At 41.9% G+C, this 28,000-nt stretch overlaps 2 protein-coding genes across 2 annotated transcripts; one reads left to right on the top strand and one right to left on the bottom strand.

The window, feature by feature from the left end:
- GNPAT (glyceronephosphate O-acyltransferase) lies at nt 1-20,363 on the bottom strand (the record flags this gene model as incomplete). Its single annotated transcript, XM_082480897.1, has 16 exons — nt 1-430; nt 722-783; nt 1,984-2,077; nt 2,171-2,270; nt 3,185-3,325; nt 5,829-5,908; nt 6,623-6,868; nt 9,384-9,607; nt 10,282-10,412; nt 10,503-10,654; nt 11,245-11,320; nt 11,780-11,907; nt 13,154-13,283; nt 14,193-14,369; nt 16,791-16,979; nt 20,109-20,363. The coding sequence occupies 16 exons, from the start codon at nt 20,361-20,363 to the stop codon at nt 387-389; spliced, it is 2,229 nt and encodes a 742-aa protein (XP_082337023.1). The 3' UTR covers nt 1-386.
- Nucleotides 20,350-27,329, top strand: FSAF1 (40S small subunit processome assembly factor 1; the record flags this gene model as incomplete). Its single annotated transcript, XM_082480898.1, is given in 8 exon segments — nt 20,350-20,408; nt 20,410-20,486; nt 20,664-20,944; nt 23,163-23,219; nt 24,335-24,430; nt 25,155-25,241; nt 26,249-26,298; nt 26,945-27,329. Coding segments are annotated over 8 exon segments (837 nt in total). The 3' UTR covers nt 27,075-27,329.
- Between the last annotated feature and the right edge of the window lie 671 nt (nt 27,330-28,000).

The following is a 28,000-nucleotide window of genomic DNA, read 5'->3' as shown; positions in this document are numbered from 1 at the left end:
TCTTTTTCTAAATATTAATTTTAATAGTAAGTCTTTTAATTCCCCGTTACATTTTCACGTCCGTGACGTATTCGAGCCCGATCACATTCCTCTTTACACAAGTCTAGAAAAACGCACTTTTAAGTAGCCGTTACTGTGCGCTCCTCTTTAAATTATCCAAAAACAAAAAAAAAGACAATGTTTAATCTGTTTAAAAAAAAAAAACAACAACAAAACAGCACAGTGAGGATAGAAATACAGTTTCTAAGTGGTAATGGAGAGCTGAAGAACACCTCTGGGCCTGTCACAGTCGCAGGCTGTTGGGGCAAGAGGGGGACATGGCCTCTCCTGTCCCCACTCCGGCTGGGTGGTGGTCGGTCACATCCAGTCACAGCATCAGGAACCACTTAGAGTCGTGCAGCCACGGGCTTCTGTACAGGTATCCTGGCGTCTTAACAAAAAAAAAAAGAAAAAAAAAAGCCATAAAAACGCTGTAAGTACCACTCCATTTAAACTACTTTTTTTCTTTATTTTCCTTAGGCATTGGGTTGCCTGAAGGGAGATTCAAAGCTGCAGTCAATGACACCATAAAAAGCACTGTGAAAAAAATACTATTAGGATTTTTATATGGATAAACCTAAGGAACTACTAAGGAAAAAAACACTACATTGAACTTACGTGCGCTGTCCAAAGTAATTTATAACTTGAGAAGCTCTCTTCAAATTAATTAGAGAATGCTTACCAAACATGTCCAGGATTTTATTAACAGCCTCTTGATTTACATTGTAAATTAATCCATTGGACCTACAGTTAAAAGAAAAAAAACTTGTTTCTTCAATGAATATTTCTTATTCCAGTCATTCCTATTCAAATAATCTGAATTAAACACTTGCATCATTACATCATATTTTTCATCCATGCTAGCAGCATACACATTAATTTTAAGGACATAGCAGACTTCTAAGCAGATTGTACTCAAGGACAGTTACGGTTTCTTTATCCTTCCTCTCGTTCACAGTCCCCATGTCTCTCTCTTCCCCTGATTTTTATTAGTGAGAACTGTAGGAGAGAACGTTTCTTTGTTTTCAGTCATGTGATTTTCAAAACTATCATCTCTCTGAAACTCAACCAAATCTTGAGCTGATGTCAAATTCTGTTGCCCTCAATTGATTTACTCCTTTTACATGAAAGCGGAATATTAGCTATAGACATCTATTTAGGACAGTGACATGGCAGGGGACATAACAACAACAGTACTTTGTGCACTTTCCAAGAGCACTACAAACCTCAACCAATTCATTTTCTGAACAGAAGCATAAGAAAATAGCTCAGAGCCATCAGCTGCCAACTGTGTTCTGCAAAACACTCAAGACAATGTGGAGACTTGTTGTATCAGGGACTTCCACAGTTATACGTTTAAACACAGTAAGCAGCACCATAACACAAATTAATTTGATAACAGGAAATGCACGTCAGCGTATGTGTATAACAATCGCTGTTTTTTTAATCTTAGGCCTATATGAACTGCGTTAAAAGACTTCAATGACTAAGCTTTCAGTTAAATTGCTTTGAGATGTCAGTGCTGAAACCCCCCAAAATTAGCAGTATTCCTGCTTATTGCTTACGTTGCCTGATGAGGCTTATTGTAACACACAGAGTAACCCTTCTATTAAAAATAAGCAGGACTCTTCTATTTTCTTATTAAAGCTTTGGCAGAAAATTTGAAAACAAAAAAGTAAAGGGAGTCATAAGCAGCCTACTAGTGAGTTAATGAATTTTTTTGCTGGGTCCTACAGGAGTGTTTTCACTATGAGGGGGTGGTGCCATTCTGCTTCTACAACATGTACAGAAAGGAACTGTCTTCAAATCCAATCAACCTTCAGTTGACTGGTGCTTGGGCAGTTAGGGTTCTGCAGTTTGCTTCGTACTAATAGGTCAGTCATTAAGAATTGCCAGTAAGACCACACACTGACCTCTATACACCAAAAAGCCAATGTTACTTACATTTTCTTCTTCTTCACTGCACCTAGTTGCACAAGAGCTGCTAAGGCATTTTTCTGCATGTCAGAAGACAGTGCTTCGTAACACTGTGTATTCCCTACAGAGAAAGCAGAAACACAATTAAAAGTTTTATCACTATACATTGACAGGCTATACCTGTAAAATCCAATTGCATAATGGCTGTACACACCCTTCTCGAGAAGTTGAAAAACAAAGTTGCGGACTGCAGGTATAAATTGCTTCTCAGTGAAGGCTTCTTTTGTTTCCTTTGAGAGGTATCTGAAAATTAACTAACATTTACAAAAAAATTAGCATTTATTTTCTTTTGATTGTCAATTCATTATTAATTAGAAACATGCCCTCACAAGGAAGCAACATCATTGCACTATGAAAAGTGTAGGAGAAGAACTCAAAAGGTATCACTACATAGAGCAACTGAAAATTTTATTACTGTTCAACAGGCACGAGAACCCTAATATTAAAGTAAGATTCAGTATTACTAATAGCTACCTTAGATATCAATGTAATATTCCTGTTCTCACAATCAAACCCAGTATATTTTTTTAAAGCAATACCTGTTTTACAGATGGGAAAAACTGGGCAAATCAGTACAGTTCAGCCCAAGTTGTACATCAGATCATTAACAGATTCCACTAGGTTCAAAGGTCTGCATTCCCACCAATGTTACACTGACATACCAAAGATTTTAGCCTCCTATTTTTGTATACATTGCTTATTACAGGAGCATTAAGTGTTTAGTCTTATTAAAAACTTGGATAAACAAATAATTTAAAGAGATACAGATTGAATTAATGACTCCAAAGAAAAAGTTATCAGATATGACATGCAAACTCATTTCCGCACCTGGCAGGACAGCCCACATAAAATTAACCATGAGTTCCTCGTAAGGCAGAACAATGAGCCTGGCAGCAGCACACTACCCATGAAGCTTATAAACCCACAATTGGCCATCACATTGCAAGGTAGTTACTGCTTTAGTCAATTGGAAAACTCTGAGCCAAAAGCTGAAATCAGGATCCTGGTGGGAGTGTGATGTTTAAGATATTTGTTACTACTATTTCTCAACTCTTGCACTCCCCAGCCATGAAAACAGTCACTATTTATACCGCAGAAGTGTCACAGCTCTCCTAGTTTCCCTATAAAACGTGGGAGAAAAGAGATCATTTTCCAAAGAACAACATACCTGATAACCTTCTACAAAAGGTCTGAACATAGCTGACAAGAAAGATACTATAACACTTCCTTTGTCAGTAGGGTAGATTTCCTGTTGAGTTGTTTGAATGGCATCACATTTTGTGAGTAGAAAACATCCTTCCTCAAAATCCTGGGAGAGAGAAGCACAATTGAAATTTTAACATCTACGATAAGTGCAGCTACCTTTCCCCACAAAATCAACACCAAAGCCCATACAACAGCATGCCACTCGCATTTCTGATCTCAGTTCTCAAGAGACTCGAACCAAAGTTTTCCTATATACCAGAAATACCCTTATGAAAAGGCAGTGGGAACGTATTCTTAAACACAGCAGTACCTAGATGCACAAGAGGCCTAGGAGCAAAGAAAGCGGCTGTGGCTGCTATTGTAACAGCCAGCCTAAGCTCCCTCAGGATTTTCTCAGAATACAGTCAGGTTGTCTGGTTTAGGGGTTTTTCTGTGGGTGGTTTTTATTTATTTATTTATTTATTTATTTGAAGTCAGGGTTTGCTTTCTCTCATGTCCACTGTTTGCTATAAATGATAATGTACTTCACTGACCTGCCCTCTACAAAAGAGACAACACAGTGGCCAAAAGTTACAAATTACGGAAACGTCAATGACAAAACCATTTTACTGCAAATATTGGTGTGGGGGCGGGACGACAGAGGGGCAGGGGGACACGGACACAGGGATGAAACACAGGACACACCGGGATAGGACACAGACATGACAGACACTCATACGACCAGAGGGGTGGGTTGCTAAGATCTCCCTTAACATTATATAGCAACTCTTTCATTTGACTTCAGTAAAGGCAGCCATAGCCAGTCATCTTCCCATTCCCTGCTTGGTTTTGGTACTTAAAAAAAGCTGCAAGAGGCAACAATTGCTAACAATGAAAACTAAACATAAAGGTGCCAATCAGCCCTTAAAAAAAGGCCCAATTCTCTTCTATATAAAAATATATGAGATTTTAATAAAGTCACAAACCTTGAATATTCTTATGAAAATTATACTTATCACATTTTTTAATACAGGAAAGATCACAAATATCACCATCAGATATTTGGCCTTAGCACTGATTTTTAAATTCAAATAAAAACTACACGTGGACTTACCAGTTTATATTGGGCGTGACATTGAATTTTTTTTTTTTATTTTTTTTTTTTTTTTTTTACAAATAAACTTGTGCTCACCTGCATTTCAAGCTGGCTGGACTACAGCCAGCTCCAACCCAGCGGGATGCGTACAGGCTGACACAGCAAGCCCTGCAGAAAGCAAAGTGCTGCCCGCAGTTTTCACAGCTTGCCTGCGTCCAGCTGTGTTAGGAGAGCACCCAGACATACAGAGCCCTGTAATCAGGCAGTATGCAGGAACAATAGTGGCTTTGTCTGAGTAATGGCTGTATGGGGCAGGGAGGGAAACGTGGTGAAACTCTTTTCAAGCAAATAGGATGCAACTAAAGCTTCCCTGAGACTATGTGAGCAACTCTGTTACGCCATTAGGAAATTTCTCACTTCAAAAACCTTCACAGGCTGCATCGCCTCAACACTGTAGAAGATTCTGGCTGCAGAAGTTTAAATCAGACTTTACGATAAGCACTTCCCTCATAGTGCTTGCAATGTATTGTCTGAATCTACACAAGATAAACACTAATAACAAAAAGCGAAAAGGGGCTCACCATGAACCATCAAAATATTAAAAAATGCTTACTTATGCACAGGAACATCAAAACCTTCAGAGTTCAAGGTATAAGAGGAACATCAGCCTCTGAACGCTACAGAGTAGTTACTGCCATGCTGTGCCATCAAGGAGGGGTGGGTACAGAGGCATACACTGGGTGTTGGCAGAGCCCTCTGGTAGTTCTGCCATCACAGACCACACACATGGAGCTGCACAAAAAACCTGATCACAGCTGCACTAGGAGGAGTATAATCAACCAGAGGACAATAGGTACATAAATTTAGAATTGCAAACTCTATTTGTCAAAGATAACAAGGGCATACAATGGTCGATCATTAGTTGGTATGATACCTATAGCTTAACTTTCTGAAAGAGCAGCAGTGCCCCTCCGCTACACAGTCTGCAAGAGCTTTCAGGAAAAATTATCCTGGTGTATTCTCAATGAGAATTCCTGTTTTGTTTCTGTGCTGACAACACACCCACTCTGTAATAACAGAATTCAATTAAATCTACTTTAACACTTTTTTCTTCACAGCCGAAAGTCTCTTTCATAACTGCAGAGGAAAAGGACAGTATTTACACTTCACTTAAAAGACTGCTTTACATATGTTTTTGTATCTGTGCTGGAAGACTGGTAGCTTTATGCAAAAAAGGCAAACTTCCGCTACAGTTCATTTTAATGGTTCAGAATTGGGCCATTTTTTACTGGATGGAAAAAAAAAAAAAAAGATTGCATACGCAACCTTGTGGATTCAATGTTTTGCAACTAGCCAAATGACTACCTTCGCACTGACCCCCTTTTAAGTTCTCCCTCCCACTTACAGATCAAGTTGATATCACTGTACATGTTTATCATAAAGCACTTATTCAGCAGAGCCTGAAATCAGATGCTACTTTAGTTGGCTGCGTTACTGACTATGAGTATTTTTGTATAAAGGATGTTTTTACCTTCAATGAAATGCCAGGAAAGAAGATGAACTCATCAGAAAAAACATCTCTCAAGAAGTTGAAGCAGCTATAGACTTCCTCTGAAAAAAAAAATTGTAGAAGAACTGTTGTTTAGAAACATAATTTAAAACATGCAAGCGAAGAGCCATTTACTCCTTAGAGAGAGTACCTATGTCAACATTTGGACTTGACATTAAAAGCATACATATACAGCAGAAACCACCACAACAGAACAGCAAGTACTCAAAGCACTTGATTCAATTGTTACCAAAAGGAAAGAGCAGGGGAAAGGAAAGAGCTTTTCAGAACATGCATTAAATACCATGTAATCAGATGCTGCACAAATCTAAGGCATGTGTTCTGAAAAGTTTCTTTAAGAGCGAAGTATTGGAAAACACTGAAATACTTCAGGAAACAGTAGTGCAAAGAGAAGACAGACTGAGAACTGGCTGCACTGTGTGCAAGCGTGAGCTGTGTGTAATTTGTAACATAAAAAGCTGGTCTGCCAAACACCAACAAAATAGGACACTTAGGAACTGGGACCTGCTTATCTTAGCCCTGCCCTCTCAGCAGAACATACCTATTTTCAGAAGTATCAAAGGGTAGACAAACAAAAAAGGCAAGCAAAATACCTCCGTCCCCTCCCAACACATCCACCTTATGCTGTAGGACCTTATCCAGAGTATAACAGTCTCAGATAGCTCCCACTAGCAGTCGCAGGAACATCGTGCTCCTCTCACAGCTGACTGCACAAGGAGCAAAGCCAGCGGACTCTCAGAGCTACCCAAACATACCTTTTCTGAAGCTGCGTGTCATCTGCAAGGCAACCGCCACCAGAGATGGACGCACAAACACGTTGAGGAGTTGGTTTCTGTAGGTGGCACACATGAGGATGGCCAGAGCATGCTTAAAGACAATTTCCCCTACAGCTCCATCTTCCACTCCTTTGTCATTTAGGACCACGTGGCCATCAACAAGGCAAGCAATGTTGGAATGCAGGGTGAGGCCAGACGTGACTGCTTTTTTGGCACACAGGTTATCTAGCAGGAAAACACAACACTCACGAAGATGGAAAAGGGAACATAACTCTGTTGAACCAGCCTAAAATGCACCAGTATTTAATTAACTTTTATCACTGAAGGCCAATTATTACACCAAACATTCAGTTAGAGAGATGTTCTAAAATAATCCATACCAGGAATTGGCAGCCTAAGCATAGTATAAGATGGGAGAGAACAAATTTCAGACATTTCTGTACTTAAAGCACTTCAAATTCTCCCGCTTCCTAACAATGACAAATATTTCCTTTGTCTCTGGAACAAGTATTCTGAGCCTCCAAATAAAAGAGGATAGATCTGTTTGATGGATACGTTCATCAGTAAGGAAATGGGGACTGTACTTTTGCTTTGGCATTTCTGACAAGTCCAAGTTTTGAATCAGATGTACAAGTCTTCATCATGTTTTTCCTCAACCCTCATATACAAGGAAGGCCTCATCCCAAATTAAGTTTAAAGAAATCCTAATGTATGTATCATTACATAATATACCTGCTCAAAGAGAAAACAGACTGTACTTAAACCCAAATCTCTTGTTTTGTAAGACAATCTTTTAAAAAGCTTTAAGCAAGGAAGTGTGTGGTTTTGGTGTTCCGTTTTTTTTAACAACAAAGTTCTTCAAAGGCAGGCATGAGTTTCACAAACCTGTGAGCTTTGGTCAAGCTTTTTTGTCAGTGTGACAGACTGCAAACTTTATTCAGATAAAGAGCAGCATCCCAAGTGTTGAAAATACACTCACCTTTTTAGAATAACTTTCATTTTAAACACCACCAAAACATTCCCTGCATCAAATGTGAACTCTTTGGCAAGAAAGGAAAGAGGCAATAAAAACTTCTTATTGAACACTAAAATACGCTTTACATGTTCACAGCACCACAAGCATATCAAATCAATATAGTCTCTGACAGAAAAAAAAATAATGTTCCTTCCTCTTAACAGAGTTCACATAGAATCTCGTCGCATCTTACTTGCTCCTTCAGCCTACTTTGTTCTAGCTTTGATAAAGCTCCCAAGTTCCTCAATGCAGAAGCAGAAGTCTGACCAAGTCATTTTGCAGTTCCTGTTTTTAATACAAAATTTCTAACAGCCAAGCAGATGTTCTGCCTGTAACAACCAACCAGCATGGCAAAGGCAGAAACAAGTAGCTGCTTGGAGACAGAAGAATGGACAGGGTACATATAGTTGCTGACTTGGTAATGTCTCCAAATTAGCCTTTAAAATATATTTATTATTTCAAATTATTGACAATCCAAAACTAAACAACAAACCCTGTTTCTATGCAACTGATGCCTAGAGCGGGGACAGCACACTCCAACAAAATCTGCTCAGTTGTTGTCATTCCTCTATTCCATTACCATGCCTATTTGCTGCTTTCTGACTACACCACAACTCTACTAAAGCAAAAGCTCATCCTTTGTTGCTAAGAAAATAAACAAAATAAATAAGCAAACCCAAATGCGGTATGTTTTTCAGTTTACTGTGTAGTAAGATTCTAAATGATGTTTAAATATTGCCATGAAATTCTTCCTTTTACCAGTCTGGCAGGAGCAGACCTTGTCTGCATTCACTGCGCTGCAGACCCCTGAAAGGAGAAGTGGTTTTCTTCCAGAGATGACCGAGTTCTGTTAGAACTGTAGCCTGCTCCTATTTCTTTATTGCAGTTCTGAGAGGGATCCTTGATTATACACATGACTACAAAAGCAAAGATCCATGGTTTAAGTCTACCTACAGTGAAAAGGTAAATGTATTGCATTAAACTATTTTTCTTTGCTAGCTTTACCACTTATGTCCTGAGGCTCTAAAACTAGTTACCTGTGTCACCTTAGCTCACAGAGAGAAGTTTAAAACAATTGTTCAGAAAGTTTGGAAGGAGAATCAACTTTTCAGCAGCCTATACACACACACACACATACACATTGTATATATAAAAAAGAGAGTGTGTATGTAAATATATAAATAAAACCACCAAAGAATCCTTCTCCCCCAAATTCATCACTGTTTCTGGGGATAAAGTGAAATTTAAAAATAAATAGACAACTTCTAATTTTGATTGTCTCTCACCCGTTTGTTTTCCCTAGTTCTTTGTGACAGTAACAACTTATACTGCAGTCAATAGCAAGCAATAAACATAGCATTACACCAAGTTAACTGCTGCAGATCAGGTAATTGCCTGTGACTTACATAGGGTGCAGAAAGATAGACACTAAGCAAATCTCAGTACACTAATACAACTACCTTATAATTTCCCCTTTGTTGCACACTTCAGAATATAACAGTAAAATATCTGTTCTGCTTCCACCTAACTGTTTTTCAAAGTATTATCTAATACAGGCTAAATCATAACCTGTCAGGTTTTAGCATCATTTTTAGCGTATCCTAAAATCCATTTACAACTCTGAGGAAAACATTCTGTAAAGTTGTCACCATACACTGCTTCCACAGAAATATAAATTACCCTTCATAAGTAACAAAAGGAATAGAAATAACTTTCTCTGCATACCAGGCCATTCAACGAATCCTCCAAAAGTCTGTGTTAAGCCTTTAAGCCACAGGGTCTTTTCTAGTAGAAGTTCAAAATCCATGGCTGGCAAATTCTGGAGCAGGACAGCAGCAACCAGCACCCATGGGGTCAAAACCATGTTTTCTATTTGCAGGAGCTCCATTTTATAAGCTACGTCACTGACAAATTCTTGGATATCCTCAGATGGCTTTTGGGGAAGGTGCCTGAAAAGAATAATGGAGTTCAAGGTAAAGAGCTCCAAAAACCAGAATATAAATCACACTCTTCCTTATTTCTTCTGTATTGCTCCCAGATCCATAACTACTTTACAGCACCTGACATCTGGAGGGTGATTCTGTCTATGTGATATGGAGAACAGAAGTACAGAGCAAAACATCAGTAGCTTCATGACAGTATTTGAAGCACGGATCTCTGTACGCTTGCTATCTTAAAAAAAATAAATTCAAAAGCATTATGTTTTATATAACAAATTGCAAAAGCCACCCAATCCAGTCATAGCTACAGCTCCCTAGCACATGATCACATAACAGTCTGCAGTAATGAAGCCAGAAGGGAGAGAGTTTACAACTCTGAGGAAAAACACCAAATTCTCAGAAGAAAAAGCTCTGCCTGGCTCACACATCATCATTAAATTTTAAAATGGCATCTTCTCAACACAGTACAAAGCTACGCAAGTAACAACCTGTTTCAGAAACACCCAATTACAAGCATGATAAGCCTCTGCTCAGACAAAACAGGTTCAGTGGTCTGAATTGTCAGATGGAGAAGAGGTGAGAGAAATTGAAAACAAAGTACAAGAGAACTTCTTAATTATTTTACATAGGTGAGGACTAAAGAAATACTTTTCCCGTTCATGCACCATGGAAAGATGTGGTACCTGGGAACCAAATTGTATGGGCATCGATTGATTCTCCCAGATGCCAAGGTTCTAAGCGATACCGGTTGGCCAACGTAGATATGTATAGTACCAAAATTGTCACTGAGGATTCTTCTGGCTTTTAACAACCCCTAGGAAAACAGGAAGAGCAAAACTCAAATTTTGGTGCCACAGGGTGTGTATACATCCACCTATGTTCTGTTCTTAAGGAATTTACATACAGATGTAGATTCTTTGGGCTTTGGGACTCCTAGAAGTTCATATGCATAGAGAGATTCTTCTAATATCCTCTCGTAGCTGATGCTGATGGGAACAAGGTACGTGTCAAAGACTTCACGTTTAAAAAATGGTTCCATCACAATGCTGAGAAGACCTGCAAATTGAAAAAAAAAGAAAAGTGAATAACTTGTCTTTTTTGAGGAGGGAAAAGCAACCGCAATTTAACTTTGAAAAAGATGTCAAGTTTTAGAAACTGCTAATGCGTGTGCACTGTGCCTGTTCTCTCTTCAAGCAAGCAGAAGCACAAAGCATTGCCCAAGCTTTAAAACAGAAGGTAAGTGTAAGCAATGCATTTGGACAGCTATCTGTGCTCTTTTCAGCAGCACTGCTCCATGCTCGCACAACATCTTCCTTCTAAAGATTCCCCACTACTTTCACAGTTAGCTTACAATATTTCTCTGCTGGTCAGGGGATGCCTGTTTTCTAGAAAGAAAAGGGTGAAGAGTTATGCAATTAAGTAAACCATAGGGCAAAGGAAGAGAAAGCAGTACAGTGCAAGAGACATGTATTGCTGTTCTTTTATCACCTTGGAACTCCAACCATAGTGTTTTCCAGTAGTCTGACAGACCTCACCAATTTCCCACCACTTTAACATCCCTTGCTGTCTGAAGAACTTATGAAGCACATAGCCACTAATGAAAACAACAATAATTATAAAAAGGTCCAAGTTTTCAACAAACCTACCAAACTTTGGAGTCAGAGTCTTGGCGGTGCGGCTTCTAGTTCCTTCAAGAAAAAATTCAATTGGAGCATAGCCACTCTTCAAAAGTAAAACAAAAAAAAAAAGTTGGTCAGAAAAATAAAAACACTTCTTTACTGCCCACAAATAGTTTTAAGCACTTAAAAATGTAAATAAGTTTTTTTAGTGCAACCCATGCACGTCTAACTTAAATTATCTCCAAGACTAACTATATTCATCCATTCTATTTGCCACACCACGTAGTTAAATTAACAAAATATTGTGTGCGTCAGGAGATATGGGCATATGATCCAAAGCAAGTGATGAGCAGCAATTTCTTTACCACCTACTGCTGAACTATAATAACAAGAGAGCGCATACATGCTGTTCACCTACAGCAATTCTGAGGTAAAATGCATTTAATCAGATCACAGTGAAGACTTTCGATCATCTAGATAAAACACCATGCATATTTCACATTAATCGTTCCAACAGAGTATTTCTTAAGCATGCATTTTGAGACTTCAGTAATTTATTTACCCTTAACATTGTTTTTACATATTCAGCAAACACTGCCCAGTAGAGTCTGTTCCCACCAAAGGAACGTCGCATAAAAAAGGCACCTGCTCTTCGTAGCAGCTCACCAACTATTTTCATTCCTAGGAAATCTGAAAAACAATCAAACAAAACCAACTGAAAACAATACACACATGCAGTAGTGTAATAAAGCTGCAAGCCCCTAATTCTGAAGAACTTTGACCCCAAAACTCTTCAAAAAATGTTAATCACTAAAAAAATCCCTCTAAGCTAAACTAATAGCATCTCAAGATACTGTTTTGAATCCTAAAACTCAAAAAGACTCTAATCCAAAAGTAAACAAAGGATTACAACGATACCTATGACGGCATGTGAGCAGATTCTGAACAATATGCGACAGGTAAGCAGCTGCAACACCTTGACCAAGGCAGCTATGAGACATCAATTTCTGAACTCACCAGAATCTAACCTGCATCACCCAAAGGCAAGATACCACAAACTCAAAGACCATCAGAATCTTGTCTTCCCTAGCAAGCACATTCTCCAAACTTCTGCTGATTTGCTACTGGTCTTCCTAACCTCTTAACTGAAAAAGTAGACTACAGTAGAGTAGTATGTTTGCAGTTCTTTGGTAGCTTGCCTGCATGCATTACAGCGCTGCACCAGACCTGAGGTGGTTGTTTGCCTGTTTAGAAGACCTGGTTGATACCAAAGACTTCCAAAATCAGGTTTCTCAGTTAAGTGCTGCCAGAGTCTGGATTTTCAAAAAGCACATTAACTCAGAACATATTTACCGTTAAAGTCTTCAAGAATTGTTTCCCACAAATATACTGGCTTAATCTGCTTTAGAATTAAGTATGTCCAAAATCTTGACCTCTGATGTGAAATTTCCTTTGCCAGCCAGCTCTGCTCTCAGGACTTAACATAACAGAGTTCTGCCAATGCTTCAAGGGAATCAGTTGCATCAGCAACAAGCACAAGGTGGCTGGCACTTCCTATCTAGCTACTGTGACTGCACTTAAAATTTTATAAGGCATCACAAAAGTTTCTACATACACAGTAGCTCTTGGGCAAGTTTGTGCCTGTTCCCAGGCCAAAAAAGCAATATAGAAGTCTTCTTCACAATACCTATCTTTGCCCCAGCCTTGGGTCTACAGATGGGGTACTTCTGAGTGAATTTGCTATGCAAAAAATCACCCTTGATTGGACTCAGCACCGACGAGAAGCTTTCAGATGCTTTAAACATCTCACCCAAGGAGGTTTTAACAAGACATATTTGGAACAAAAGTTAAACACAAGTACTTATAGTAGCAGCTACCAGACCCCTTGCTACTGATTCTCTGAATCCTGAAAACATTGTTAAAAGAACATACTTGCCTATTCCTGCAGCAATGACAGGCAAAGCCAAGTCATATGTATATAGCAAATAGGACAGCATCAAAAAGTCTACATAGCTTCGGTGACTGGGCAGCAGTACAACTGGATGCTCCTGAATGGCATGTTGCAACTGCAAGAAAAACAGCACACACAATATTGTTCCAATATTTACAGACTGACTGTTGGAATTTGCAAATACAGACCTTCACAGGGCTTAAGGCAAACAGAGGCTGATTTGTCTGAGGGTGGTTTCACTGTCCACATACTCTATACCCTTTGCAGCACGGAACCATAGGAAATTTGAAGCAGTAGTTTCCAGACTAGCAACCTGTGGTTCAGAAGCATCATCGGACTCAAAGGCCAGGGCCACCTCATTATGTGATACTCTAATTCAAATTCCTTTTGGTGTAGAACAGAAACCCAATAGGGGCTGTAGGGACTGACATTGCTGTCTTCCAGGGAATGCACTGCATCCTCCAGAACAGCAGCATCCTGCAATGAAACAGGGGGAAAACAGCTCCCCAGGGAACCGGGACAAACTTAAAACGTCTGCCTCAGAGGTGCACAATGTTTCACCCCTCTTCGCTGTATGAAAGTTTTACAGAACAGCCAACCCGTTCAGCCACATAAAAGTCCTGCAGACTGACTCTAAAATACTTACATATCATCTGTATTTTTCCCCCTTATTGAGAAACACAGTAATAAACACAAGTGCACTTTTTTCAAAGGGTGTTTTTTCTATTTGTTACTTGGAATGAAGATTAGAGTCTTTGTCCAAGTGACTGGAATGAAAATATGGAATCATAGAATCGTTTTGGTTGGAAAAGACCTTTAAGATCATCGAGTGCAACCGTTAACCTACCACTGTCAAGTCCACTACTAAACCATGTCCCTAAGCGCCACATCTTCACATCTTTTAAATACCTCCAGGGATGGAGACTCAACCACTTCCCCAGGAAGCCTGTTCCAATGCTTGACAACCCTTTCAGTGAAGGGTTATACCCTATTGTACCTTTTTTTCCCCCCCACCAGTACTCACTCTCTGCATTCCTTCTTCATTCACACAAACTCTCTGGAAAAGCCGTTTAAATATTTTGCTCAAAGTAAAGGCAAAAAATCTGACAGCTCCTAATTGCATACTGTGGCCCATCTCATCCAGGATTTCCGTGGCTTCTTCTTGAATAATATCAGGTGATTCTCCCATCTCTTTTGCTAACTAAAGAGAAACAACAAAAACAAAACAGCAGTCAGATGTTGTTCCCTTCTCCTTGCCCATGCATACCATTCTATGTGCCTGCCACAACAATTACGGCAGAACGACTGCAACAGTCAGCAAGATTTTATTTTATGTGATAGGCATGCATCTAATCATACAGAATTTGTTCTGTGACAGCCAACAAGAGAAAGCCAAGTTAAAGCTGTTCAAAATCAAGAATGAGCTTAGATGTCAAAGGTGGAGGGGGTGGTGTGCAACAATTTCTCCTCCCTCAAACACACCATCTGAATGTTTTAACCTGTAGCATCTTCAGAGAAGATTCAAGTTCGAACATTTCCTATATTATTGGTCTGAAGAAGGCTGTGTGCAATTTTCTTTGACTAATAAAATGAAACCTATGTTTGCAGAGGGAGTCACAACATAAATTTCTGAAGTGTATTTGGGTTAGATTTTAAGACTTGGCTGAAGAACCTCAGCACTATCATGCTTGAATTTCTTTGTAATGTATTACTTTGGCAATGGCTAGCTGAAAGGCATACAAAGCACTGTCTCTACCAACTTTGCATATCAATGATCTTTTTTCTGTGGCTATGCACATTCCCTTTTGAGGTTTCTTAAAACAGACTTAAATAATGGTCGTCCCTCCTATTTGATACTTTGAATCTAGAAATATTTAATTGAAAAGTTAGTCTTTTATTGTTATGGAAAGAGGAGCATGCCTTTTACTGAACACAGAGGAGCAAAGACAAGGAATGGCAGAAGAAAAAGCCTCCAAAACAGCACGGCTCTGTTTAGAGGCCAACACTGCTTACCTATTATTTCTATTTTGTGACATATGAGAAAATCCATCTCCTCCAATCTACCTCCATATACCACCTTACTATCATATCTACTGGTTCAATTGTGTTTTAATAAATGCATTGTCCTTCAGCCTGCATATTTCCACATGTAGCTATAACTGATCTTTTAACAACTTAAAGAAGCCAAAAACTGCTTCCATTTGAGCCTAAGAAAAATCAATCTCTCTTAGGAAGCCAAAAAACTATTGTCGTTATTTGCTACGGGAAGAGATACTGTTCTCATTCACCAGTAAGGTTTACCACACAGTCGATCCTGTGTGAATTAAGTGCACATCCGCTATAGAGCTAAGCACTTACTCTCCAAAATCAGGAACCAAAAAAACAGACATATCACATATAGCAAGCTAAAACAAACAAATGCACTTAATTTCATATACTGAACATTAGTAACCTTGGCAATTTGTCACAAGAACAAATTCTAGTATGCCTGTGCAAAGCTGAGTAAACTCTCCCCAGACAGGAGGCACACTAATTGTAGACAGTTGGGCATACTGCCCAAGGTAGCCTCCGTTAGATACTTTCAGTAATCTCTAGTTCAAAGCTCAGTTGCAATGGTAGGTCTGTTAACCCCCTTCAACCACTTGACACTAGCCAGGAAAATATCCATCAAAAAAACAGCACTTCAGAAGAAAGCATCACACAAATGCCTTTCTGTCAAATCCTCTGTGAAATATTTTCTTTCAGTAGATTCTTTTATTATTTTTTTTTTACTTTATACTACTTAGCAATTCATGATGGCAACAGGACTACTTTGTAGGACGTGGTTTAGTTTGTCACATCATAACAGGTTTTGATATATCATAGGTAACATTGACCATTAAAAAAAATAAACAGAAAAATGTTATGGTAGCCATTCACTTGGGACTAACCAAAACATCTTATATACTTCTACTGGCCTGGAATTCTTTTTCATGAATACTGAAAATAGTTGCTCTGCTAACTAACACACATTCTTATTTCACTCATTTCAACACAATGAAAAATATGAGCCAGATTGACTATAAAATATTTTATTCATTACAAGGCAGTAGCTGCCCTTCATCGTAAACCAAAAATATGGTTACATCTTAGACAGTGTTTCTAATTCAAAGAATTCTCTGTGAAATTTAACTCCCATTTTAGGGAAAGTAGCATTTATGACTGATTCATAAATATATCACTAGCCCATAAAATTCCTACAAGACATCCTCAAAGAACAAAAATGTTTACTAAGGAGAGTGCTTGTGTCTTTCACAATGCTGCTCTGTGGAGGAGGAGGAGGAGGAAAAAAAAGTCAAGCACATTGGATAAGTTAGATGATGAAGTGTCGTATATGCAAAGTCAAAACACTATTTCATGAATGAGCTATCTAACAGCTTTAGTGGCAACTCCATGGTAAATCAGTATTTGCTTTTCTTGCCAAAAGAGTACGGCTCTCAAGTTACTGATTTATTGGACCGCCTTTCAAAATACAGCTATCGGGTTTGACACGGTCAGCAATAATCCTCTTTTTCCCCTGCTGCCACACAAAGCTTGGCTGTGTTCAGTCTACCTCATCTTACAGTTCACTGTCCAGACTCACCTGCTTGATAACATATTGAACTTGCTCTGACTGGAGAACTGCACTTTTAATAGAGTTTGGCTTGCAAGGTGAAAGTCCTTTGTAGATCACAGGAGTATAACATTTCATCGCGTATCTCAAGTCGCTGGACAATCGTCTTTCCTCCAAGATATCTTCAAACTCATCTCTCTTCTTTGATGTGAGCTCTTTCTGCTGGGAACATACAAATAAAGAATGAGACACTGTCTCGAGCCATTCAGTGTGGTCTGCTTGGCTACAGTACTGTAGTAATAGCAAGCAATACTTTTGCAGCGTTTGGGGTTTCTTTTTAGCTTTCTATAGTGTCTGCATTCCACACTCTGACTGCAGGAACAAATATTATCTGCTTGGAACAACGCTGCAGAAAGAAACCAAAAAGAAAAAAAAAACAAAACAACAAAAAACCCTAACCCTTTCCAACTGCAAAGATCCCCAAATCACCCTATGCCACATGTTACTTAATTCTGCCCAAGAGGAAGAAGTTGAGAGAACACCTGGGCTTTTAAGCTGAAGTGCCTTGCCTCCAGGCTCTCCACAATTAATAGGTATTAACTAAAACACCTTTGATTCCAAGTCTCACAGCTGCATGAAGACAATGCCATGAATGACATTATAAAAACACAGTCATCAACACAAAAAATAATCCCTGCTACTTTAAGTTGCATCTAGGACCTTGGTCATTTGTGCCAAGCTTGGACATAAGGTACATAAAACACTGCTAGGCAGGAACAAACAAACAAACCAACCCATTATCAGCCACGTGAAGATCACAATGCAATATGGTGCACAAGCAGGTAAAAAGAGAGCACAGCCTCTGAGTAACCAACACCACTGCCAGGCAGGAAAACAAATGGCTCATGAAGAACTAATTGTGGATCCATCCCGCTGCAGAAATCTCAGTGACAAAACCCTTCCCCTTGAGTCGGTAGGCACCCCCTGTGCTGGACAGAGATGTCTCCTATTATCTCCTATAACACCACAGTTTGTATGAATGACCCATCAATCTTTCCAAACTGAAACAGCATTTCTCTAAACTTCAAATAGCCACCAGATAAGCATGGCAACCGGAGCAAGCCTCTGTGAAACACAAATATAAAAGTACTGGTTGTGATCAAGCATATATATTAGAAGAAGATACTAAAAATACAAATGCTTATGTCTTCCTCTACAGCACCACTTGAAGGGTAGCACAGGCATCCCTTTCATTCATTTTGCCTCCTCTCCCTATATACGACCTCTGCAGAACCAGTCTGATAATGAAGGAAAAACCATGTTGTTGCACAGGCTCTTTCAGTGACCTTTTGTGGTGTCGAGAGGAAAGCCTGGCCAGCAAACACACGGGAGAACACCAGGAACAGATAAGCAAAATGCCCAGAGCGGCGTCTGGGGTTTTCAGCCTTGGGAGAGAGAGTCAGGTTTCACTGCCAGCTGACCACAGCCGCGGCAGCAACACTATCAAAGCAGTTGACATTTAACGTAAGTAGAGAGCAAACATTTAGTTCCTGCCCATTCATCAAAACAAGATGATTTGGCAAAATAAAACAAAAATAAACCCTCCAATCGGGAATATCTCCACTTAGGAACCACAAAAAAATCCTTCAAAGCCTCAACTGTATCGAAAGCCAATTTCATTTTATCAAAGAACACAAATCCTACTATAAAGTTTAACCTTCTCATACTCTTTTCCCCACACTGTACAGTCAAATTTGGATACCGTCCTTCTACTGCAGTAGCATTTGGCAGATCATCTAACTTTTCTTTCCACCGCTGTAGTTCAGAGAATTGTCCCACAGTAACTGCAGAACAAGCTCTCCAGGGACTTTTAAGACAATCCTATACAAGGTATTAGACCCAGGCCCGCATTCACTTGTAACTTTTAGGGGTTTTTTTCCTGTATGGTTTAGCATTACAGTTTCCAATCTTTCTTCTTCCACAGCTTTCAACTAGTTGGTGCTTTCCAAGAGCCAAGTGAGCTAAGAACTCTTAAGAAGACTGGAAATAATTTGTGTTAGACATCTGACACCTTATATCAACCCACTTGATTAAAAATAAAACAGAAAATAAAATATCTTATGCTCTGTAATAGCAAAAAGACAGCTCAGAATAGCACCAGAAAACACTAGCTGGCTGTAAGTATACACCTACTTAGATCGGTTTGTGACAAGCCATTGCTCAGAAAGCCTAAGCGACATTTTATGTCAATTACCAAAGTTTAAATCCTGCAATGTGCAACTGCACGAAACCCAGACAAAGAAACCCGGCACTCAGCGCGGGTCTCATCAGCCACATCAGCAAGTCACCGCACTGCTACAGCCGTTCGCCAACACGGCTCTGGTGAGCGGAGTTTTGCAAAGGCCACCGCCAACTGAAAAGTCACTTCTCTGCCACCGCTCCTCATTCGATGTTTCCAGATTTGATGTGCAACTGATTTCTCTCCATGGCAATCGGTATTTTCACGCCCTGTCCTGAAGTAGCGCTGAGACAGCCAAAACACACACTTCACCAACCACTAAAGAAGAATACTGCTGCTTTTACACATGACAGCCAAGCTGTTGTTCCAGCTCCCCTTGCCGACTGGTAGAGAGCATGGTTAGAAAATACGCTGTTGGAAGCCCTGACATCGGAAAATCCGGCGATGCGCACTGTTACCACGACGCTGGGGAAGTACAAAAGCGAAACAGCAGGAGCCTGGAACTCCTCTGCTTCCATGTAACCTTTGAAAGCAATAAAACGAGGGTGCTCATGATGCGCTTGGGGATACCAGCATACAGCCAAGGAGACACAGAAGTTTGGGAATCTCTGCCGAAACCGGGAGCTGCTTTTCCCCTCTCTCTCCTTCCTCCTCCTCTGAATGCAAGCGGGGGGGGGGGGGGGGGGGTCAGCACCCCGCACCCAAATCTCCTTGTCTGAGGCTGGCATAGGAGCTGCGGGGGGAAGGGGGGGAAGGAGGGGGGACACGACCCAAAACAAGGTCAATCAAGTCATTTCCACCGTGTAAGCCGGGAAAACCCCCTGCAGCCACTCCCCCGACCTGCCCCCGCTGGGGCTCGGGAGGGGGCGAGGCCTCTCCCGGGTCCCTCCGGGCCCGGGAGAGGCCTCGCCCCCTCCCGAGCCCCGCAGATCGCAGCCTCCCGCTTCCCCCGGGCCCTAACCCGGAGGCCGACAGAGTTGCGCCCAGCGCCGTCACTCCGCTTCAGAGTGAACGGCACGCGACGCGGCGCGGGGGTGAGGCGGGCAGCCCCCTTCCCCCGCGGCACCGCGCCCCGTTGTCACCCCCCCCCCAGCCCCGCCGCCACCTACCGAGTACATGGGCGCCCCTCGCCGCGCCCGCCCGGGCGCGGCCGCCGCTGCCGCCGCCGTTGCCGCCATGGTCCTGCGAGCTCCGCCGCGCCGCCCCGCGCCCCGCTCGCCCGCCCTACCCCGTCGCGGTGGCCTCACGCCCGCCGCCGCCGCCTCCCGCGGCGCCCATGGCCCCGCGCCGCCCCGGCTCGGCTGCCCGGCGCGCTGCGGCGGGCGCGGGGGAGGGCGGGGGGACCGCGCCATGGGCGGCGCCATCTTGGGGGCGACGGGAGCCGCCCGTGACCAAACGTCCTTCCGCCCGCCGCCCCGCGGCAGCCATGGGGTCGCGGGAGCCGTGTCGCCGGTTGGAGGCGGTGCTCGGCGCCCTCTACGACCTGGGTGGGTGAGTGGGGTTGTACCGTGCCGTGGGCTACCGGCGGTGGGGAATGTGCCGCGACCGAAGGCACCGCGGCCTTCCCGGGGGGGGGGAGGAGGAGGGGAGCGGGCGTGTTCACTCTGAAGCGGAGAGATGGCGGCCGCGCACAGCTGACCCGGGGCATGTGTTGCGGCCCGCAGGTGAGGAGCCCGGCGCTCGGCGCGCCGCGGGGGACAATGAGGCGAGCTCAGGAGCGGCGGCGAGCCGGGAACCGCAGCCGGCGGCGAGCAGCGCTGGTGGGGCGGCAGGCGGGCGGCGCGGAGCCCGCGACTTCTTCGGGGAGCTGCGTGCCGAGCTGGGCGCCGCCACCGCCGCCCCGCCGCCCCCAGCCGCCCCGCCGGCCGTGGAGGTTGTGGTGTTCCGCGGAAGGAAGAGGAAGGGGCGGCCCAGCCCCGCGGCAGCACCCACCGGCGGTGCCCAGGTAGGGCCGGGCGGGTTTGGGGGGGGGGGGGGGGGTGTGCTGCCGCCTGCTCTCATTACCCCCCTCCTGCGCCTAGTTTCATCCTTCTTGCTAATTGAGAAGCCTGTAAGTCCCATCTGTGTGCTCAGCTCGATGGTATCCAGCCCGGGCTGCTGGCAGGGGCAGGCAGGATTTGAAGACACCCCCCACCCCCAATTTCAGATGATGTCTGGATAAATATCCTGTATTTGAAATAGTTGTATCCCAACAAAATAAGTTGGTCTGCAGATATGGCTGCTGATGCAGCAAGAAGTGACTGAAATGGAAAGCAAAGCCTCTTGGCTACTTCTCTGCCCCAGCGTTTCATGCGCCGCTCTATTCCTGTGCGTAGGGGTGGATGCGAGGTGCCTAACCTTCCTTCTCTCCTCTGGCATCACTGACGTGCATCTTGGAGGACCAGCGTTGTGTGGTGGATGGGGGAAGGCATGACAGCATTAGATCTCAGTCTTCTGGTTTGTTTTGTGGGTGCTAAAATCTCTTGTGCTACCAAAAAGCTGAGTTGCTTCAACAGAGAGTCCTGGATAGGCTTGGCTGGAAGCAGGGCTGCCTTCTACACTGAGCAGAGGGTTCCTTGCTCACTGATTGGTCTCCAGGTTTTATACCTTCTCTGCTTGTTTTTTGTGAGTTGTGTTTATGGCTGTAACGATCAGAAGCCCAATTCTAAAATAAGCTCTGATGGGCCAACGCACGGCTGTCTTGAATTCAGGGAGACTTACCAGTATCTTTGACTGCTTGGAATTGGGAAGTTCAAGAGGCTGACCAAGCAGTTGGTTGAATCCATAAACTTTTGTGCTTTTTCCAGCATGTTTTACTCCAAAAATTGCCATAGATAATTGTTTTCTCATGCTTTTTACAACTTAACTTTTTCTGCCAGAAAAGATTGGAGTTAGGCTTGTTAGTAAAATGCTCTGAAAATGACCAGGTTTGTTTGTGGTTGAAATGGACAATTTTATAGAAAAGCTTTTGCAGAGTTGAGAAAAGTTTGGGTTTTGCTCTGGTACATGCAGAGTTGATGTGAGTTAACATCCCGAGAGTGCAAGGAAATGTGTTAAAAGCATTCAGGTTCAGTTTTAATACATATGTGGTACTCCTGCTTCCTCCGAGGGGATAGTGCCCTTGAGAGCAAACAGACAAGTGGATGCTTCTCTTGAACAGATTGCAGTTTCCCTGCCTGTGCTGCCTACCTGCATCTGCACGCTTGGGAGCTAGCAGAGCATCCGCTTAGAGAGGTGGTTCAGCACATCCTCCCAGAAATCAGGAGTCAGACACAGTCCAAAATAACCCTGGGAGATGTGTTACTGCTCTGAAGTGTCCCATGTGAGACACCCCCGTAGCAAGCAGGCGTGGAGCTCTCCCTGGGGGCTTTGCGCTTCTTTTTCTTCCTAGGATACTGTCTGTCCTCGTGGACAGACTGAGAACTGCTGATGGAAGGTCTCCATGTACATCACAGAGTAGAAAAGATGTAGTTTTCGCTGATCTCATTTTGAGCAAATAGCTTCTTTAAACAGTGTTAAGCGGGGTCTGCTGTTTGCTGACAGTGTTTCCTTTGGAGTTGTTTCTCATGCATTAGTTAAGCTGGATTTGAGCACTAATATATGTCCGTGCAGTTGTGAATTAAGCTTGCCCTGCATGTTGCCACCGGCTGCTGGTACGTGCGCTATTACCACTGCGCTCTCTGTCTCAAACAAACTGACTTAAAGTTCATGTCCTATCCTGCATTAGCAGTTTGTTATGGGTTTGGAAATGGAAATATGCGTGATGCGTGGCTCACATGTGGCAGTTTTTCTCTTATGAAATGTAATTTATACTTGAAGGTATAAAAATTAATTGCAGCTATCAATATCTTTCTGAATTATGAAACTCCTTGTAAGTGTTAGCAGATGATCCAGGCAAGGAAATGCAGGACAAAGCTCTATGCGCTGTTATGTAATGGTACCCTATAAATTGTGCAAGACTGTTCCACTAAGACCCTATAATATCTACATATTAAAAATGCTGTTGAGACTGTCTCTTTTAATAAATCCAGGTAATAAAGCTAGAAAAAGATACTGCTGAAAAGTTATATATTCTTCCCTACAATTCATTTTACATTTCACTGCTTTCTAAAAAGCTATCGCAATCAGCATTTAAATTGGTGTTACTTGTTTTATTAATTAAAAATGTTTTATTTTGTTTATAGACCAAAATAGTGGACAAAGACAAAAATGTGAACGAACAAGAATTTAACTTCGAAAAAGTGAGTCGATGGGACCTAGCAAATCTCAATATTTTAGTGCACAGGTGTGTATTTTTATACTTGGGAAAGCTATGGTGGGAGCGATGAGAAACACTTGTAGAAAAGGTTATCTCTTGGAGGTGAGGATTTCCTAATAGGTAATTTTGGCTGTGTGCCATGCCAAAGGAGGAGCATGCTGGCAGTTGTCAACTGCATGATACAGCTCTGTGGCCTTTCTTTGTGATCTTTTGGGGAGAATTTGAGGAGGATCACTGAATATTAGCTCTGTCAAGCTATGTGAGTGCCCATAATGTACAGCATAGCTCTGTCAGGCCCGTGGTGCTAATCTTGGATTTCTGATCTTGTGTGGGAGGGTGGAAAAAAGCATATTAACATCTGGTTTTGAAACAGCAGATTACTTTTTTTCCATTTGTCTTCTTGTTCTCATATGTTCTTATATGAGCATAACTAGCATTGGCCGCCTTGGATACTGGTTCATTTACAGATCTGTGCGAGTTGTTTTATAAGCCTGATCTCTGCTCAGGGACATGTTGTGATCCAGTGAAATCTCTCACTGGAGATGCTGCATGGAGCTCCGTACTGCTGGGAACAGTGAGGATTTAACCAGTGCCTTTAAAAGGACTATAAATTCACCACTGTTTTTGCCAGGGTATTCTTGTATAGCATTAACTATGTAGGTAGTATGTAGGTAGTCAAAGCACTTCACCATCTGCCCATGCGTGTTTCTCACTGGTTAAGTGCTCTGCAGCTGAGGAACAAGGATGGTCTGTAAATTTTGGGTGCTGTGGGCAGCATATTTTGTTGTTGCTCTTTGTGCGGCACAACATGATACATTTTTATATAGAAGGAATCCATTACATGTGATGTTTTATGTGAAATAAAGAGAATCAAAAGTTTTCCCCATGACAGTCCTCACCGTCCAGAGGTGAGATGGACAGTGGTTAACTGTTCTGCTGTATAGCTCCAGACTCAGTTAGTTTTATTTTATAGCATGCTGATTTCGGGTATTAGCCAGGGTTTCTTTGGGAGTATTACTTTGTTGTGGTCTGTCAAGCATTATTTTACAGCAGGTTGGACAAATTATGAAATGCTTGCAATTCTCTGTAATGTTTTAGGCTCGTTTGGAAGTGCACAAGTTTGGAATCACTGGCTACAAGAAGCAGGAACAACGCGTATGGGAACAGGAGCGTGCTATCATGCTGGGAGCCAAAGTAATTGTCACTTGGTTTGTGCTGGGCGGTCACCCGGCAGTTACAGTACAGGAAAGCAGTAAAAAACACTGGGGGGGGACATTGGCACTACTTCTTTAAAACACAAGATCTCCTGCTCTGATCCTTCTGCTCTGATCCTTCTCCCACCTCATCCTTATTTTTACATTTTCTGTTCTGTCTGGTTTGTTTTCTGTAGATGTTTGCAAAATCAGTATGATTGTGTTATCAGATATGTTGTTTAGATGAAATACGACCGACTGGGGTAGTAAACAACATTTACTTATTTCTAATCAGGCTATTCAAAACTAAATTGTTGAAGGCAGTGGCTTGCTTTTTAAAGCTTTGCTCTCCTGGTGTGTTAAACATGGAGGAAAAACTTCTCAGTTTTATTTATCACCAGTAGTGTAAAAGGAAAAAATAAATCTCTTTTTTTTTTTTTTTTGGGGGGGGGGGGGGGTCTTTCTAGCTCAGAGTGTATGTGGAAACCTTGTAGGACTGATCCAGAGCATAAACATCCCTCTCTACTGTCTCCACCAAGAAAGATACGGTTCCAATGTGCCTACCTTACATCTCTTAAGTCCCTTCCTCTTGCACAAAAGGAAATAAACCATTTCTAATGTTTCACCACCACCACCTGAAAAATATTTTCCATGCAAGTGTGTGAATATTTTTTGAACCTACTTGAAAAAGTAATCAGTGGTATCCCTCCCAATCTTTATTGCAGCCCCCCAAAAAGGAACATGTGAACTACAAGACTTACCAAGAGAAAATGAAAGAGAAAAAAGCAGCAAAGGATGATGATAAGGGGAAGGTTTGTGTGAAACTTTCTTTATATAAAGACATCATGTAAGAGCTGGCCCAAGAGCCTGACAGATAATGCCTTGGGCGTGGGAGGAGTACCTGAGCTTGACACCTTCTGCTCCCTGTGGAATGGATTCCTGGCTCCAGCCGGACTAATCTCATCAGTAAAAGCTGGTTGTGTGCAGTCTGAAGAGCACAGAGTTAGGTTTGTGTTGTGGTGGATTTCACTGCCTCGTCCTTTGAGGCCAATAGACTGATGACACAAAACCAGCAGTTGTTTGGGATTTTTTTTTTTTCCCCTTAAGAGGCAAGGGGACAAAAAAAAAGGGCTTCCAATTAAAGTTTGTTGCATGTTGTCTAATCACGGAGAGCTGGATCTTCAGCTGGTTTTGTATCAGCACAATCCCATCTAGGATCTTGCTCCCTATTTAAAGCAAGGGTGAGGTTTCTGTTGCATGCATCCTCTAGCACGGCCCATCTGGCTCCAAGCCTGTTCCCTGCTTCCCTGTGGAGCTTTCGCGTGTAGGTGGGAGCAGGCTGTGGGGCGGGTAATTGCTCTATCAGCCTGTTTCCTGCCACCCCTTTTCCCAGGGGACCTACTTATCCTCCTCTGTCGTGTGGCTCAAAGTACATCCACTGCATGACCAGACACGGGCGAACCCTGTCATTTGACAGGTACGCTCAGTCATTTGACTAGGCACACCTGCCTGGTAGTAAGTCCATCTTTTGACCCAAGGATCTGTCACGCGCCCAAGAGGCAATCCTCTCTCCTCCTGTGGCTGGATTGGTGCCTCCTCACGTGGTAGGGGCAGCATGATGATCTCGAGAGGGATGTACTTTCCATGACAGGAAGGGCTCTGGGCACTCCTAGCAGTGCCTCCATAATGCGTTGCGTCACTTGGCCTGTCAGAAGGTCTCACAACCTGCTTTAAATGCCTCCTGTGTTTTGTGTGCAGATGGCTGTTTAGCCAGGATGCTCTGTTCCATTTCCATTAAAATATGTATCTTTAAAAACAGGAACATAAAGGTGATTCTCTGAAGAAGAAGAAGAAGAAAGAACAGGAGAGGTGAGCTGTTTTTAACATGGTCAAAATTAACTTGCTTTTTTATAGCCTCCCCCAGTGTATTTCCCCTGTGTAACTGTGCAGAGTCTTATACCAGAAGTCATGCAGATCACAGTGGAAGGAACTTCTCCAACTGCAGAAGAACTCATCGTTAAAAAATGGTGACTTTGATCTGTGTCTCGCAGTTTGAGTCTTTAGTTACGCAGCTTAACTGAAAACATGTCAGTTCTGCCCCGTCATGTCTAAGACTGCAGCTGGAGTGTGTGGACCCAGGATGTGCCACTCACGCGTAGCCCTAAGAAAGCATTTCTGCAAAACACAAGCTATGGTATACAGAGGCTTAAAAGGTGAAGCAGCGTTCTTAATTATACTGTAGCAGGTTCACTGAAATGTACTCTATCTTCTTTCTCTATTTGAAAGTCTTTATTTTTAAACTTTTTTTTTTTAATGTAATTCATTCTGTAATGTGCTGCAAATTTTGAATGGTTATGCAGGTAACAAATATTCTGGGGTCGTTACCTGCTGTCATGTGATATTCCATAATACCAAATACTGATTGCATAAATAGGTGACATTTTTCACCATATTGAGCATTTTTGTGAGTTTCTGGTGTTTGTCTTAATTCTTTTTTTGTCCCTTCCTATTTCAGGAAGGCCAAAAGGAAGAAATCGGTGCCTAGCATTTGGCCTGCAGGACAAGTTGGAAAATTCAGAGATGGGACCTTGATACTGCAAAGCTATGACATAAAGAAAATTAAATCATCTAAAGTTATCAAATGAACTTCTGATACAGAGTGAAATGGACAATGCGCATAAGATAGAATTCACGTTGCCACTAGCACAGACTTGTGGAGCCTCTCTCCCTCCCCGCTATGTCCTAACTTTTTTTTACCTTATTTGTTGTTGCAGGATTTTCTATCTTCCATTCTGCCTTGGGAAGAATATGAGAATTTACCATTTTATAAATAAAAATAACACATTTTATTAAGAAGGTTACACAGGCTATTTTTTATTAGTCAATACGTGCTAAAGAAAGCGTTTCAATTCCTCGAATCATCTTATTGTCTAGAAGTAAAATATTAATTTAATCCATTAATTAATAGATTAAAATATATAGCTCTTTGCTTTCATTTGGAGGGAGTGTGGAAAAAGCAATACCTTACTTGCTGTGAACTTGAAGTAGGTATTCTCTTATCGGATATCCATCTGTTTCTGTATCTATATGAGTTGATAGTGGAGCTGCCAGAAAAAACTCTTAAGGTTTCAAAATTATCAACTTCAGAAAATCTCATGTTCGTTCCAAAGTTTTGTCCCATGTAAGATATAACCTGTGTATCTCTGCAGAGATCTCCAAATAAGCACCTTTTCAAATGGTGGGTTGGTTGTTTTTTTTTAAAAAAATAACAACAATAAACCCGAAAACATTTAAGACTTGAGACCTGAGCCAAATGAGGCATAAGATGTGCAATAGCCACTGGTTGTTCATGGTTAACTTGTGTTTCTTTTGATTGGTGTTCCCATGTCTTGTAAGGCTTTTCTATGAAATCTTTGTCAACACTGAAGTTTTAGTGCTATTTGGATTTCAGCAATTTGGTGTTTCTGAAAGAATGGTTTTGTCCTCAATATTTTTTTTTTTTTAAGTTTGTGTTTCCATTAGAAACAGCAATTGTTAGCAACCTTCCAAAATGCCATCTCTGTTCTACCTC

This window comes from Vanellus vanellus (assembly GCF_965231255.1).
Source record: "Vanellus vanellus genome assembly, chromosome: 3".
NCBI lineage: Eukaryota > Metazoa > Chordata > Aves > Charadriiformes > Charadriidae > Vanellus > Vanellus vanellus.
This window is presented reverse-complemented; position numbering and strand designations above follow the sequence as displayed.